At 41.4% G+C, this 17,965-nt stretch overlaps 1 protein-coding gene across 2 annotated transcripts in view; it reads right to left on the bottom strand.

Moving 5' to 3' along the window:
• Positions 1-17,965, bottom strand: part of LTK (leukocyte receptor tyrosine kinase) — a 145,527-nt gene that overhangs the window by 79,220 nt on the left and 48,342 nt on the right. For both annotated transcript variants that reach the window (XM_048484174.1, XM_048484175.1), the window contains exons 2-4: positions 8,462-8,575; positions 5,438-5,593; positions 4,158-4,374 (exon numbers count right to left, since the gene is read on the bottom strand). In XM_048484174.1, the coding sequence (XP_048340131.1) occupies positions 4,158-4,374; positions 5,438-5,593; positions 8,462-8,575 (487 nt within the window). The remainder of the gene's footprint in view (positions 1-4,157; positions 4,375-5,437; positions 5,594-8,461; positions 8,576-17,965) is intronic.

Raw genomic sequence — 17,965 nt, 5'->3', positions numbered from 1 at the left:
CCCAACTCAGTTCAGTTTGCATGGAGACACGCAAAAAGACAGGGAAACTGGTTTGGTTGAATAATGTTTGGATCAACACAGTTCTTTACAGAACAGCATCCAGAATGTGAAAAAATGAAAAGTAGTTTTATAACTTCAAAATAAATGTGTGAACAACCTACTGTTATGATGGATCTTTGCTCAGGTATTTCCCCATGCAGCTGGATTTTGGCAACCCTCAGCTTCCAGATTTAACTGCAGCAGCTTTTCCTCATGCCATAAATAAGCCCTCTTCTATGCTCAGTCCAAACAGAAGCTATTCAGAGCCAATTTAATTTCCTTAATGGAATCCAGAACAAACCCCTTTGTATACACAGCACAAGATGGATGGTTGCAGCAAGAATTCAGATAAGCTCAGCCTGGCAATACTTTTTTACTATTGATTTTGTGTCACGAGAACACAACTTACTATAAGCTGGCTAATATTATTCTACTTGTAAATACAGATTTAAAGTGGCAGTGTGCTGCTCAACAGGTTTCTGGACCATATGCAGCTAAAGAAAACAAGCCTGAAGAAGCAAAGTTAAACTTAATGCCAGAAGTAAGTAGGCCAGTACATCAGGGCTACATTGGGGCAGCCACAACTATCTATCAAACACTGGAACATAATTTATGCAGTTCTCTGTCACTGACACAAAAGATTCCAAGAAGTATTGTGAGAATGCATCAGGCTACTTCCATTAACTTTTTCTGCATAGATCATTTCAAACATTCCACAAATGTTTTAAAAATAACTGTTTTTGCTTTTTTTTGTCCACATAGCGCCGAACATTAAAGCGTTGCTATTCAAAACAGTTCCTTTTCCTGCTGCTCCATCCCACCCACCATTTTCTGCTCGCCTGAGATCTTCCATGCTGTCTGGCATTTGCTGTGTTTCGCACAGATACTTCCTTTACTTGCAGTGCAGCCGCCTACTTCATTTCAATGTGTAAAGTACAAGAATAAAGTTACTTTTGCCTTCCGGTTCTGTGCACATATCATTTTTCCTTTTTTTGTTTTCAGTGAGGCGTCTTAGTAGCTTTGAAAACACTTCATTAAAAAAAAGAAGGAAAAATGACATGTGTAAAGTAACTTTAGTCATGTATTTTGCACATTGAAATGGCAGGCAGCTGCACTGAAAGCAGAGGAAACCTCTGTGGGAAACACAGCAAATGGCAGATAGCACGGAGGATCTCAAATAGTAGAAAATGGCAGGTGCAACAATAAATGAAAGTGAGAGCTTATACATTGAGCAAGAAAAATAAAACATTTTCTGCACTCCACACAACAAGCAGGAAATGTTTTGAATATGTTGGGGGGGGGGGGTTAGCTAATTTAGCATTTTTAAAATAAAACATTTAAAATAAAAGATGTGCAGAATTCCTGCAGGAAACATTTTGTATTCTAGCTTCAAATTGTTTTATTTGTGTTGTGTGGATCTGGCCACAAGTTGTTTCAGAACAACAGCCTTGCATCCTTTCCTGTGTTTAAAAAAGGCAGTGCAGTGACCCCTTCACCCCCAGTCACCAAATGTGATGTCCACTCTTTTTTGTATACGTAAATAAATATATAATAAGGGCCAACTAATATTTGTTCCCTTAATGGTTCTCCATATGGGAGCCCCACCAAGATTATACATTCCAACGCCACGCCCCCCCCCACGCCTCTATCTCTCTTTGGTAGTGTGTACACACTTATAAGGCAAAGTGGATGGCTTATGTGGTCATAAAGAAAATAGCATGGGATTTAATGTTTCTTCAAAGATTTCATTTATAGCTGATAAGACTTCAAGGTTTCAAGCAAAATATTTACAAAATAAAATAAATACTGAGGCAACAAATATTCACTTCAACACTTTCTAACAGCCCCCCCTCTTATAGTTCTCTCAGACTCTCTGTCTTTATTTTGTCTAACAGTTTATTGAGGCTCAGACGGTCTCTGTACACTCTCTGACTTTCTAACTCTCTCACAAAGCTTCAACACTTTATGACTTCTCACACAGAAACCGTAACATGCTCGGTTATGTTTGCTCCCACAGAGCTTTTACTATTTGGTATTTTAACTCAGAAACCCTAACATATTCTGGCATGCTCACACAGAGCTTTGACTCTCTTTGACGAGAGTTTTGACACTCCCAATCCTTTCACTCTGAAATCCTGTCACCTTCTGCCAGTTCAGCACAGCCCTCCCACATGCAACCAACCATATCACTCCCTCATTCCCTTCTCACCCCCTTTCTCTCTCCAGCTCAGCTCTCAGTTTAAAGTTACACATACACACACATTAAAATCATTACAGGTAGGTTTTGTTTTTTCTAGCGGAAACAACTCCTGAATTGGTAGGAAAAGTAAAGAAGAAATCAAGGAAAAGCAATCTCTTGCTATACCCAGTGCTCTTACACTGGGTTTTGGTATGAACTAGTGTGATGAGTCATAGCCAAGTATGATTACAAAAAGAGGTTCAAGCAAGGTCAGCTGATGCTACTAGAAACACTCCCTGAATGGCTTCTCATTATATTTTTACAAGACCCCTTTGGGAGTCACGTTTGCCATTAGATGTATGAGGGAATAATGGAATACAGACAGCATGCACCTCTGCCTCTCTTCTTTGCAAAACAAACTGAGGGACTGCTTCATGTTCTAAAATTAGATTTTTATGCATCTTTAAGGTCGGATTGCCTAAGAATGCCTTTGTGGGTTTTTCTTTCTGAAAAAGACAGGGAAGAACCTGTAATGGATCCACAGAATTGAAATAGTATTCTGTGTATTACATTACTGTAGTATTCTGTGTCAGGCACTCTGGTCTCAAATTCTTGTTTTGAGGATTACTGGTTACCTTCTCTCCACTCCCAAGCTCTGATGCGGTTTTGCAACTGAAGTTTCTGTGAACCTTTTCCCTAGTAAATCACTCAGATTTCATGAAAATAGAGTCAGATTCACATGACCCTCTGGACTCTTTAGCACCAACTGAAGCCAGCATGGTATTTTGGTTAACAGTGGAGACTCTAATCTGGAGAAACGGGTTTTATTCTCCACAAGAGAGCAATTTTTAATCTAGTGAACTGAGTTGGTTTCCCCACTGTTACACGTAAAGCCTACTGGGTGACCTAGGGCCAGTCACAGTTCTCTCAGAACTCTCTTACCCCTGCCTTCCTCACAAGATGCCTGCTGTGGGCAAAGGGAAAGAAGGTGATTATAAGCCGCTTTGAGACTCTTTATGGTAGAAAAAGTGGGGTATAAAAGCTGCAAGTTACTAGATAAATCAGTTGCAAGTTGCTGGATAAATATGTCATGATCTCCATGTAGGGCTGCCAATCTCCAGACGAGGTCTGGAAACCTCCTAGAATTACAACCGAACTCCAAATGACAGAGATCAGTTCCTCTGGAAAAAAAATAGCTGCTATGGAGGATCTACACTGTGGCACTATACCCTGTCCGGGACTCTCTGGTCCCCAAACTGTACCCTCTCCAAGGCTGTACCCCCAAATATCCAGGAATTGGCAACCCTACCTCCATTCAGAATTTTACCCATTCAGATGTAAAAGCAGGCTACAGTTTGTTTGAAAGCAAAACATCCTAAGCATATAAAAAGGGAGCGGAGCGCACCCCCAAGGCTTATTTCGTATAATGCCTAGCAAAATTCAGGCATGGGGTCTGAACTAACCCTATGCCAGATTTGGTTCAAAATTATTTAACTCCTCCTCAGAAGCTTAGAATAGCTGAACATACAGAGCTCATGATGCCAGAAAAAGAGACTTTTGGGTTCATCATTTGGATGACGATCATTCTAGTTAAGAAAGGTGATTTTTAACTCTGGGGAAAACTGAGTTTTAGCTCTAGTGGCCCTGTTGAACTTCATTTTTTGCCTGGATTTGATGGAATGCAGTTATTTCACCTGCACTGTGGTTGCCACTTGAAACTAGAAGGTTTTAAAAATGAGGATGAAAAAATCCTAAAGGGTCCAGACCTTCCCCTGAAAACCCTAATCTTGGGTACAAGGGCCTCCAACAAGGATCCTCCTCTATAAATACTCCAAGATTAACTATGGATCACAGAAGCACAGTCATCCCTAGTTACAATCAAAAGCACTGGGGAGGGCTATCAATGACAATGTTAATGCATTGGAAGAATAAATCTTACCATGTATCTTCTTCCTGTCCCTCTCGCAGGGGCACCGCTATGCTGTGGTTAGAATCCACATATTGAGTTTCCACAGAAAGCCCTGCCAGTGTGGCATCCTGCCCATACACTGCCAGTTCCAACAGACAGAAATCAGAGCTCCATGGCATGACCGGGCTGTGGAGGCTGAACCTGCACTTTTCTGAGATCCGGCTGAAGTTCAGCAGAAGAATGCTCCCTTTGAGGAAGAAAGAAAAAAAAAGGGGGGGGGATGAGTTGATAGCAAAAAGGAAGAAAAAAAGAAAGAGACTGACTGAAAACCACAAGACTAAGGAGGAAGGAAAGAAGAAAACATACAGAGAAAAGGTGATGAGAAGTAGGATGAGGAAAACAAAGAGGGCTAAAAGAAATTGAGATGTGGGAGAAATAGTGTAAAAACAAATGGGCTGAAACAATAATATATTCACAGTGCCATACCAAACAGAGTTACATCTTTCTAAATCCATTGATGTCAATAGGCTTAGAACTGCACAGCTTTGAAGTAGGCAGCCTGCTCCAGAACACACTGCACCCAAATGAGCTGCCCCTTCCCTTCTCCCGCACAGGGAGCCATGGGATAGTTCTCTCTTTCATGTTTAGTGCTGAAACCAGAAGATGCAGAAGAAGAGACCAACATAGGTTTTGTCTGCTCCAGAGCTCAATGAGATAAGAAAAATCCCTTTTCCTTCATGCCTGTTCAACGGCAAATGTCAGGGAGGGACAGGCAGACACTTGGTGATACCACATGGGTATGGGCAATGATATGTTTCCGAGGAGGATTGGATGGTAGCAAGCCATGCCATTAGGTTAGGTCCCATAGTTCCTCAATCCAAAATTTCTGAAGAAGTACAAAAAGCAGCTCCCACCCCACTGCTAATAACATGAATTGGTTCTTGGTGTCAGCTGGTCCTGGGTTTTTATTTCCTATGGGAGGAAGTGAGCAGGATTCTACGGAAGAAAGCAAGAGCCAATTCTTTGCAATTGAAGCTCTGTTTAAACCCTACAATATATCTATTGTATCCATTATAATTATTTCAATATACAAACAGCATTTAGCACATGATGCTGTGTCATGAATGGAGAGTTTTCATATGGAGAATACTCTGCATGTCTGCACCATTTGCATGAGCCAAAGACTGATTAATATGAAAAATCAATTTGATTTAATCCACTAATTCGTGTTTGGTGCTTTGTAGGATGCCTCTATGGTTTCAATTAAATGAAGGAAAAGACAGTTAGCCCCAAGATGTACAGTTAACAACCTTCTAGATCTCTGTTGGATGAGCTATTCTCCAGGATCTGCTGCTGTTCCTGAGGAGAAGTCAAAGCAACCACTGAAGATAATGTCCAGTCTGGTTTTCCAGAGGCATCAGCTGATGTAACCCAGGAGCAATTCCATCCAAAGTTACACGGCGTTTCTGTTATGGGAAACACAGAAGAATTAACAGGGCATTATATAATATGGTTATTAACAATAGTAGTAACAATAATATACATAGTAGTAATAACAATAATATTCATTGTATATTATTGTTACTACTAGAGTGGGCCAAGACTAATAGCTAGGCTAGCATTCAGTTCTCCCATAGGTGTACATCTGTCATTCTGGTTTCCAAGCTGGGATGAAGCTGAGCTTACCTGATGTCTTTGGGGGGCAATCTAAGGGTTCTCTTTTCACATTAGTTCTTCACCCTTAAATTGTGATATGAACTTTTAGGTGTTTTTTGTGGCACAAAAAATAGCTAACAAAGAAAAATGCTGAAAAGTTTTTCCAGAGCAAATACTGGTGGGCACCAACAAAATCTGGCATTTTTTGCACTGCAATGCTACTGCACCAGACCTGAAGTGAATTTTGCACAGGTGCTGTGTCAGAGATGTTTGCTATTCAAAATCAATAATGTTCAGGGCTGATTTTTAGATGATAATCACCAGATTGCAGAGACCAGCTAGACTTGTGTCCAATAGCACCTTAGAGACCAACAGACTTTCAGGGTGGGAACTTTTGAGAGTCTGATGAAGAGAGCTTTGCTTCTAGAAAGCTTAGACCCTGATGGTCTCTAAGATGCTACTGGACTTGAATCTAACTATTCTGATACACACCATCACAGCTACCCTCTAAAACATGCCAGTGACATAGCATACATGCCAGCCTAGTAACACTGATGTATAATTTTAGCAATCCTTCCCTTCCACCCCCACAGATCCATTCTTTTGAGAAACAGCATTCAGATGCAACATAGTATACCAGACATTTTTCTCAATGATAATGTGGTAGTTGGCAAAGAAGCACAGCAACACTCATCAATGCAATTATATTTAAGAATAGTTCATTTAGACATTGCTAGTGTGTGTATGTGTGCAGTATATAATAGATATAATGTAAGAAAGCAGAGGCTGTTTTGTTGCATGTTTGGTACTAGAATGTATTTAAAAATGCTATTCAAAAGGCAGTATCAAGAGTTTGTTTTCCTATGCTGTACATCACCCATCTCTATTTCCTTAGTTGCAATCATTTGTAAGACAGATCCACAAAGAACTCAAAGCAAGAAAGCAATTTATCCAAGTATGATTAGCCTTGGGCAAAATGTATACAGCCACATCAGAACAAATATGGTTTTCATTAATTGTATATCTGGATATTTATCGGTTGTTCAAAAATCTATTACTTTCTTTCTTTGACTGTGACATGAAAGGAAAATATATCCTCTAATGTATACATCTTGGGACTTGGGCTTTATTTTTACTTTCAAACCAACCATGCCATGCCATCATAGGAATCTGTGATTTTGCTAAGGCATTTCATGCTCCAGTAAAATGCAGGCATTAGACAAACTGCTTGCCTTCTCACAAATTTACAACATATGCTACATGAAGCCTCCATGATTGTGGTTTGAAAAATAGACTAATGCAAATTTCTAGTAGTTCCTAATTAAGATCATACAGTCTGTTTTTATATAGTAGTTATTTTGTTCAAATAAAGAATCTCTGGGGGACAACAGAAGTATTCTGGGGAAAACAGATGGCCAATAAATCCTGTCCTAAAGCAGTATGACTGAATTCATGGATTATTTGTAGAAGTGAGAAATGACAGAGGCAGAATACAGAGGAAATATAGATATATATTTTTTGCAAAATTGTATTATATGCTTTTTATGTCTGGTTTATTACAGCATCGCAAAATGTTGCCCACTCCATTTGAGAACACTTGGAACAAACTGTACCTTGACTAACCAGATCCTCAGACATACTGCACAGTATACCCGTGCTTAGGAGGAGGGACTGGTCCCAATATCTAATAGAAAAGTGACCGGCTTCTATGTCACTTCCATATCTACATACTGAAGGGTACATGGAAACATGATGTCAGTAAAATGACTAAATACCCCCCCTCCACTTCCTGAGAGGAAGAGTGAATAGAATAAGACTGGGGGGAGGGGGGAATTGAGGTCACAGCATGTTAAAGCCCAATAATTTATTACACATACACACTGCAATGTCTTCTGTCTGCTCCTCTCCCAATTGTACTTTGATTACTCTAGCCTAGTTTACAAGGGGTTTTTTGCATGCCTTGTGGCTGTATTATACTTCTATGGACTTTAAAAGGGATTAGGAAAAAATTCACAGAAAATCAGTTTTTCAAGGACATGATACTTAAATGAGAATGTCAGCTGCAGGTTCAGAAGGACTATCAGGCTGAATATTAGTTGCTACGGAAGGGTAGGTCACACAATCAATGGCAGACAAAAACAGTGAAACAGACGTGCAGTAAAATCAACTAAACGACCCCTTGAGGTAAGCAGTGCTTGGACAGGGACCATTGTGACAATGCCAACTGGTTTTAGGTCCAAAGGTGGTGTAAATCCAAAGCCCCACAAGCTGACGTTGTTGAGGCAACACCTGGGTGGAAGCCAACTAGTGTTGGCTTCTCACTCAACCATACCTCTGGACTGCCCCTGCTAAATCAGCGGTGGTGATGGGGGCATGAGTATGCTATTGGGGTCTCCACCATGTTTGACTACCATGGAGGGTTGTAGTGGCCTCCTGCCAGCAGATTCACCCTCTACCAAGACAAGTGCCCTGGAAGGGCAAATCTGCTGGCATGTCCCCAATCAACTTCCAGCAGCAGATTCCCAACACTGGATGCAAATGAATTTTATATGCTGATAAAGACTTACAAAGGCTAAAATGTTAATATGGAAACAACATTATGCTCATATTTTCACCATGGAAAAAACCTGCTCAGCTCCCATTCCTGGAAAAGTTCTTGAGAATAAGAGTTCTAGTACCTGGATAGGAAGACTGATCCGATGAAACCATCCCATTTCCACTTGGCGAAAGCCTAGGAGGTGCATATGAGAAGGAGGGTTTCTCCCCATATTGTCTGGAAACAGCAGGAACAACTGTAATCAAGGCAAAAGTACAATAGTAAAATCAGAAAGAGCTCAAGATTTCATTTTTATACAGGTAACAGTTTTACATGTTTGAAGTTCTTAAATTCTATGTATTGTTGAAGGCTTGCATGACCAGATTCAACTAGTTGTGGTGGGTTTTCCGGGCTGCGTGGCCGTGGTCTGGTAGATCTTGTTTCTATCATTTTGCCTGCATCTGTGGCTGGCATCTTCAGAGGTGTATCACACAGAGAAGTCTGTTACACACTGTGTCTAGTGAGAAGGGAATGTTTAGTGGGTATATATTGTCCATGTCCTAGGGTGGGGAACCAAACAGTAAGTGTTTGGGTGGAACTAGCTATGCAAAGGTGTGATTGAGTGCATTGTATTGCAGATGGGGTTATCAGTCCATTTACATTTGTAGTCGCATTTGCATTCCCTACAGCAGCAGCTGTGAATGGTGAATGGTGAATTCAAATCCTGTGACTGGGTGGAGTCCATTGTCCATGAACTTAGCATGCCCTTGGCCTTTGCTTCTGGTGTTTTTATGTACTGATAGCCAAGCTTTGTTAATTCTCAGAGTCTCTTCTTTCTTGTTGAAGTGGTCTCGGTGTTTGTGAATTTCAATGGCTTCCCTGTGCAGTCTGACATAGTAACCTTCCGAATTGTCCAGAATTTCAGTGTTTTCAAATAAAATGTTTTGTCCAGTTTTGTTTAGGACTTGTTCTGCTACTGCAGATTTTTCAGGATGGTTAAGCTGACAGTGTCTTTCGTGCTCCTTAATACGAGTCTGAATGCTGTGTTTTGTGGTTCCTGTGTGGTTCCTTAAGAATTCTTAAATTCTGTTTAGAATATTGATAGGTAGCAATTTATTACTTTCTGCATTATGTGACAAAAGCCTTATTCAGTTATTCAGATTTAGAATGAAAATGATGCTTACCTAAAGCATCGATGCCTAGTGGAAGTACCCAAAATGTGGAGTGGAGACAAAGACCTGTCAACCTCCAGATGGGGCCCGGAAAACTCCCAGAATTTCAACTGATCTCCAGATGATAGAAAGAAAATGGCTGCTCTAGAAGATGAACTCCATGGGATTATGTCCTGCTGAATTGTGCCCCCCCCCCAAAAAAAATCCTGCCCTCCTCAGGCTTTTCCTCCTAGATCTCCAAGAATTTCCCAACCTGGAGTTGGGAACCCAAGAGGTGTTCTTGCAAAGGATTCTGTAATCCTTACCAACCAAGGGATGCTTCAGTAGTTGCACTGATGCTAAGTTCTGCTTGTTATATCAAAAGTAATGCAGTTATTCTAAACTGGGAGTCAGAAAGTTATCTATTTATATTCTTTGCTCACACCTTCCATTTTCCTTGCATATAAGTCAATAAATAAACTCCTAAGATCCAAACCTCACTAAATTAGTTTTCTCACTATCAAATTTACTACATGAGGATCCAATCTGGTCAAAACAGAAGTGCTGTTAATTTGATAAGTTGAATGTTATGCCTTTTTGTATAATGTTATGGCTTTTTGTATAATGTTATGGAATATGAGCAGAAGTCATTACAAATGCTTCCAGTGTCAATATGGGGACGTCTTAAAAAACATGTGTTTTTTTTTTGATAGCATGGGCAAAAATGCCATCAGAGGAGAAAGAGGCTCCCCCTCCTGCCATTTCCTCCACCCAAGTTTAAAGCTATCGAACCCAACATTTTGTGCTGCTGCTGGGATTCTCCATCATGCAGGCAAATAAGGGGTGGGGACCAGCATGCCAGTGCCACTTTGGCTCTAATATTTGCAAAAACTCTATAATAAAACCACTTCCCACCCCCACCCCATTTCCTCCCTCCACTGCTTAATTGGTAGGGCAGGCTTAGGTTACCAAGTAAGCCATGCTCCTCTTCTGGAATACCTGCTCATTTTGATATCAGATTTATGCCACTGTAGCACTGGCACGATGCTACACCAGCATGTCTCTTTATTGTATGCTGGCCTGTGGATTAATTGCAATCCTAAGAAGTTAACCGATCAGCTTTAGGATTATGTCCGATTCCTAAGTGCATATTAAGGTTGCCAAGTCCTCCCTGGCCACCTGCAGGGATGGGGGTGGGGGAAGGTAAGCAGATTTGGGTTGGGAAACCCCAACAGTTTGGGGGATGGAGCCTGGGGAGGACAGGGATCTCAGTGCTGTAGAATGCCATACAGTACACCCTCCAAAGCATCCATTTTCTCTAAGGAAACTGTTCTCTGCAGCCTGGAAATGAGTTGTAATAAAGGAGGAATCCCCAGGTCCCACTTGGTATCCCTGAAAATATCAATTATTTTAATGCTACCCATATTTATAAGCCAGAAAAGTAGTTCAGTTTCCCAAAGCACAAACATTAATGCTTGGCCTTCCAGGATCATGGATTTTTGCCCATTAAATAAAAGTTGTATTCTGAATACCCACCCAATTGAACAAAATTACTATTGGCCTTATTTAAGAACTTCATTATGGAGTGTAACAATAAACAGTGCATTAGTAAAATCAATCAGTAACAACAATCTCATTCACCAGCAGAAAAATAACCAGAAAACACTATTGACATTTCCTTTTTTTTTTTTTTTTTTGCTGTTAAATCAGAGCTGACTTTAGGCGACTCCATGGGCTTTTCAGGGCAAGAGATGTTCAGAGGTGGCTTGTCATTGTCTGCCTCTGTGACATACTTCTGGTATTCCTTAGAGGCTTCCCACCCAAATACTTCCTAGGGTAGAGGCTAAAAATGTTTCACCCTGCAAGTTTACATGGCAGAGTGGGGATTTGATTCCAGGTCTGACATCTTAACCACAATACCACGCTGGTTCTCCTTGCATAAACAATATATTATGGCAAACCAGGAGAAAGGAAACAATATGAAAAGAAACTTTTTGTCAAAGTTTTTTTAAAATTAAAAGTTGGTTTTTAAAAAACAACAACAACGGGTGTATGGTCCATGGGTTGTTAAACTCAAATAAACTATGAACTATAAGAAACTCCATGAGACTCAGAAAAACTTGCGAAGTACAAGATGAAAGTAGAATCTTAACCAAAGAAATAACAGTGAAAAAGATATTACCATGCTTAAAATGTGAGAAAATGATCTAACTGTACAAATTTATTTCCATGAAAAGAGGATTCATTTTTCATACAATACAAAGGATTCAATTTGCTGAGATGTCACATTGTATTATGAAATGGTACAGATTTCCGAGCTGAGGTGGATGTTATAAATCATTACACAAAAATGGGAAAAAAGAGGAGAAATCTGAACATCAAGAAATGTCTGGGATAGACGACACCTATTAATGAAGACTGCTGATTTACATGTACCTGGGCTACATTAGCAGCTCTTGAAAAACACTGAAGAAAATGGGCCAAAAAAGTGGCAGCTGTTGGAGAGATAACTGGTGACCAAGTGTGTCCTGTCTTTCAGGACTGAAAGAATGTCCTGTTGGATCAAGTTCAAGAACTAGATCAACTTACTCCTATGTTTTTAGTCTTACTGAAATTTCACTATAACAGGCTGGTTTACAGGAACAGTTTCCAGTAAATTGATGAGGATAATTAATTCCCATAATTTGGTTCTGAAAATGTAAAGAGATAACTATAAAAAAATGACTTTAGCTGAATGCCCACTGTGGCGAGTACACCATGCCACTGGCCACCAAGTATAGTGGATTGGCCAGAGAAAAGGGATTCCTGGTTGTTGTTTTCAGGAACCCTCCTTTATTTTACTTTCGCTGCCACCATTTACTTAAGGAGATCTAGAAAACACCACACGGCTTCTAGCCACCAGTAGACTTGCTTGAGGGGAAGTTCCTACAGGGTCCCTTAATTAATAATTTTGGAGGAAACTCACGATGGCTGGGGTTTCTAGTCAGTCACCCATGTTATCAATCACACATTCACAGACACGTACTGGCACAAGGGAATTTGAACAAAATAAATAAAAGTTTATTTTTTAAACAAAAGATTCTTCTTTAACCGGCTCAGAAATAACCTTCAAATAAGCTTTTGATATTTGGCGGTTCCTCAGGACTTGTAACTGCACTTGCACTCAGACACCGCCATAAGAGTGCAAGGTTCTTTCAATAAATCGCAATTGGCTTTAATATGAAAGTTACTAGCTTCTCCACAGACCACACCGCTTGACCTTATTCTTCCACTACCCACTGTTTCACACACCCTCAGTCCTGGCCCTGTGAGTTTCAGGCATTACACAGCCTCCCTCACTCACACACACCAAACCCTCTCTGCCTTGAGGTTTGGGCCCTCTCCAGACTGGTATGGTACAGGGGCTGGACAGACTCCTAGGTCTGGTCAGTGTCCACTGACAAGCCTCTGGCCGGCGCTTCGCTCTGCACCAAAAGCCAGGGCCTTCCTTGGCCTCGCACAAGCTTTCTCCGCTTGAAGAGAGTTACCAGAATTCTGCCAGCTATCTGAGCTAGATCAGAATCCCTCTTCACAAGAGTCAGAACTGAGAGACTCCACTCTTCAGACTCTGCTCTCAAACTGAACTCAGTTAGTCTCTGGAACCAGCAGAGAAGAGGAGCAGTGGAGAACAGCAGTGGGCCAGAAAGGGCTGAGGAGCTCTGATTTTTCTTTACAGAGGGCTTTTCTCAAAGCCACATATTTTAAACAGTGTATTTTAAACAGGGGGTTTCTCTTTTTTTCTCCTTGTCCTAGGGCTGCTGATTGATGGAGGCTGCTGAAGGGGTGGGGCTTCTCACATTTGTAAATCTTTTCAGTTAGTGCTGAAGGGGTGGGGCTTCTCACATTTGTAAATCTTTTCAGTTAGTGCTGAAGGGGTGGGGCTTCTCACATTTGTAAATCTTTTCAGTTAGTCTCTGGAACCAGCGGCGCGCGCCTAACGTCGCGCACAGGTGTTTTACTAAATAAGAACATATTTTAAGGGATAGTAGAAGGTATAGAAACCTTAAGAGGGAGGCACTAATTAAAATCAGTATTTGAATATCTAAACAAAATTAGATATGAAGGCAGGAAGCCAGCAGGGGGATGGGGGCTTTCCAGTGTTTTGCACTGAGTGTCACATGTATGACTATCTGCCACTAGGGCAGAAGTCATGGGTGTGCCCTCGCTGCAATGAGCTCCTGGCACTCAAGGAACGTGTGCGTTCTCTTGAAGCCAAGGTGGCAGACCTGACGAAGCTGAGAGAGGCAGAGAGGGCAACAAACGAGGCTTTCAGGGACCTAACAGCCGGGTCCCACTCCCAAGGTGACATCTCTTCAGATGTCATGGAGAATGAGAGTCTGGGTGACGGAGGGTGCCAGTCTGAGGTGGGGGAAGATGCTCCCTTAGATGGGACCCCTTCCTTAGCTGGTGGTCAGATATCATCTCGCACTGAGGATGATAGCAGAATTTGAGCGGGGCTACTTAGAGTAGAACTAGTGGTCTTGTACAGCAACACTCCCACCTTCACGAAGTAAACTCCACACAGCTTTGTCATTCAGAAGAAGGCTTTTATCATTCAGTTGCTCTATGTACAAGTAGCTATATACAACGAAGAATATTCAGTAGACTATCAAAGTGCTTCGCCTAACACCTGTTTCCCAAAGGAACACTGAACCAGTATCATACAAGTGCTTTTATACAAGACTCAACCAATCATGTTAAAGGTCACTTGGAACAGGTAAGAACCGGTTTGTCAGCTCAGTCTCATGCTGACTCATGCTGGATAGGATATGGACACTTTAACTATCATGACACCCCTTCTCATATCCTAGGAAGCAGTCATTACATACAATTACAAATATTTACAAAGAAAAAATTACATAAGAACATTGACAATACCTAACAAAGGCAACATACGTTCAAATTTCAGTTCTGGTACTGCTTTAGTAAACAAGTCAGCTTGATTGTTTTCACTTTCAATATAAGACAAAGAAATTGTTTTATTTTGCACCATTTGCTTTACATTTTGGTACCTAACACCAATGTATTTTGTTCTTGTTCTCATGCTTTCAGTTTCAGCTAAACTTATACAAGTTTGTGAATCATCTTGAATGACTACAGGTTCTACACATTGCACCTTTAAGTCAGATAGCAATTGCTTCATCCATTGCAACTCTGTGCATGTCTCAGATAACGCACAATACTCTGCCTCAGATGTTGACAAGGCAGTTGTTGTCTGTTTTCTCGATCTCCATACAACAAGAACATCAGCATATTTAATAAGATAACCTGTGCAGGACTTATTTTCAGAATCATCTGCAAAAGAACTATCTGCTGCAGCTGTTAACACTTGGGTTTTGTTTGGAGCTATCACCAAGCAAAATGCTGTGTACCTTTTAAATAACGAACCACACGTTTCACTCCTTGCCAAGCATGTAGTGTGGGTTTAGACACAAGTCTGCTTAAATAGCTAACAGCAAACATTATATCTGGTCTTGTCCAGTTTGCCAAATGGGCCAAACTTCCAATGACAGAACGATATAATTCAGGATTATCAAAAGAAAACATCAGAATCTTTCTTTCCTTTAGTAAACTCAGTAGACATAGGTGTTTTGCTACTTTAGCTTTCTCTAAACCAGTACTCACTATGAGCTCTTCAATTTTGTCTTTCTGACTTAGCAGCAAGGTTCCTTCTGCTGTTTTAGTTATGCTAATACCTAGATAGGTTTTCAGGTAGCCTAAATCTTTCACCTGAAATGTCTTCCTCAAACTGTCATAGACATCAGTGATTTGAGCATCAGTTAAGGCACTAACACACATGCCAACCACGTAAACAATTATGATGACTTGCTCTTGGCCTTCACCTTTAGTATACACACAAGGATCCGCGAACGCCGTTGGAAACCTAGTTTACACAAACCATCATGCAAACACTGATTCCAATTTCTAGCTGCCTGGCGTAGGCCGTTCAGCGATTTACATAATTTGTACACTTTGCCTTTTTCAACTGCATATCCAGGTGTGGTTTCATGTACACATCCTCTGCCAGAGGGAGCGTGTAAATATGCACACTGGAAGTCAAAGTGACGCATTTTCCATTCCCTTTGCATTGCTATAGCTAGCACCAGTCTCATAGACTCAGCCTTAGCAGTAGGCGAATATGTTTGCTCATAATTTTCTAGATAGGTTTGCCCGTAGCCCTGGGCAACCAAACAAGCTTTGTACAAGCTATCCCCATTGGGCAATGATTTCTTCTTGTACACCCAACGTGATCCAACCACTTTCTGGTCTTGTGGCAAGTCTACAATTTCAAAAACATTTTGCTTCACTAAGGATTCAAATTCATCATCCATAGCAGCATTCCACAATTCTTGTTCCTCAGGAGGTCTAGTTACCATCTCCTGGAAACTTTGAGGCTCTACCCATGTTTGACAGATCCTAACAACCTGAGTAACACCAAACCTTTGTGGCGGCACTCCTTTATTTTCTCTGTTGGACCTGCGGGAAAATCAACACACTTGCGTTTTTCCTCTTCTTTCTCAGAGTCTGAACTACTGCTGTCCTCTCTCTCTCTCTTCACTCTAGGAATGTGACCTTGAGTAGAGGAGGATGTGGCGCTCTGGCTACTGATTGCTGCACCTGCAGGCTGTTCAGTTAAGGCAGGCAGAAAAACCTCTGAATTAGAATGAACATGCTCCCAACCTGTGTGTCTCTCAAAGTTGGCACTTCTAGAGACCACAATTCTGCCAAAATTCAGACTAAATCTATAACCTTTAGTGTTTTCTGAATAACCTGTAAATCTTAATCTTTGATACCTGGGTTTTACCTTTAGTTCTTTGTGCACTTGGTATCAAGACATTGGCAAAGCTCCCAAACCTTCTCAGGTGTTTCAATGAGGGTTTCTTGCCAAACAACATGTAATGGGGTGTTTCCTGAATACTGGATCTCCAGAGACGATTAATTACGCAGAGTGGCAGCACAGACAGCCTCCCCCCAATAGTGAAAGGCGGTAGTTTTGCATCCTCAAGCATGCAGTCACGCATCACCTGCAAAATTCCCAAAGCGTCTCTCTGATACCCCGCTTCCTCCTGAGGCATAAAAGGGTTAGTTGTCCTGTGCACAATCCCCTTCTTTGCCAACCAGGATTGAGAGGCTTTACTCATGTACTCTCCCGCTGATCTGTTTGTAGCCTCGCTACCTTATAGGGGTGGTTTCTTTCAACCATGGCAACCCAATCCTGGAACCTCTCACAGGCTTCTGCTTTGGATTTTAACAGTAGACAATAAGAGTACCTACTATAATCATCCACAATCAACATGATGTAACGTGCACCCCCTTGGCTGGCTGGGAAAGGTCCAGCAAGGTCAGAATCGACTAAAGCAAAAGGTCTGTCTGTTTGTCTATTGCTTACTTTAGCAACAGGAAAGGCTTTGACTTTGCAGCCACTACAAACAGAACACTCCAGGTAATGTTTACAGGGTTTTACTTGTATGTCACACACTTTAGCTAACTGCTTTATAGTAGACCAACCTGCATGACCCTAGTACACGGTGTAACTTCGTGCACACACAGTTGTCGTGTAAAGGCTTATTAGACAGACTGGATAGTTGTTTTACACTCCACTAGTAACTTTGGGAATCATGTGGTACAACATATCCCTTAGTTGTCCCTTTGCACACAACACATTATTTCTGTTCACATAGCACATGTCATTATTAAATGTGACTTTATACCCCTCCTGAACAAGGCATGGAACACTTAACAAATTAAAGTCTAGGTGGGGGACTAGTAACACATTTTGAATATTAAGTCCAAAAGCAGGTACATACACAGTTCCTTGTAAAGACACCTCTGATGATGAACCATCAGCAAGGCTTACGTGGGAAATGGTAGCAGCAGTTTCATCACTGAAGCAAACTTCTGTCGTTTACACAATGTGCCGTGCAGGCACTATCCATCAACCAGCTGCTTTGCTTTTCTCCACAGCACTAGACACTACCAACATAGCTTCGTCATACCCGGTCCAGCGGAGCTTGTTCTGGGCTGTAAATCTTCCGTTTCGCCCCTTCTGTCCTTTCATCTGCCTTTTATTGCAGCGTCTGGACAGTTTCTGGCGCATGTGGATTTCTGGACCCACAGCTTGAAGTAACATCTCCGGACAGAATAAGGGAAAACTTTCAGCAGGCACCTCGTCTCTGATGAAACCTTCACCTCTCAGAGCGTTGTCGCCCCTCATAGGGGCAGCTCCAACATGCACGGCTCTCCTGCTGAAATTCCCTCTGTTGCTGACCTTCAAGCAGCTTAGCAGTCACGAAGGAAAGAGTGAGGTCTGCTTCTTTCACACTTTGTAAACTGTAAACCAGCTGATCCCAACTTTGATCAAGTGATGATAAGATGATATAAGAATTAAGGCACTCGGAAAAAACCATCCCACGGTCTTCCAATTGGGCCGAATAGGGACCTCATTAGCTGCAAAA

This window comes from Sphaerodactylus townsendi, linkage group LG02 (assembly GCF_021028975.2).
Source record: "Sphaerodactylus townsendi isolate TG3544 linkage group LG02, MPM_Stown_v2.3, whole genome shotgun sequence".
NCBI classification, from domain to species: domain Eukaryota; kingdom Metazoa; phylum Chordata; class Lepidosauria; order Squamata; family Sphaerodactylidae; genus Sphaerodactylus; species Sphaerodactylus townsendi.
Note: the sequence above shows the minus strand (reverse complement) of the source record. Positions and strands in the feature narration are given on the sequence as shown.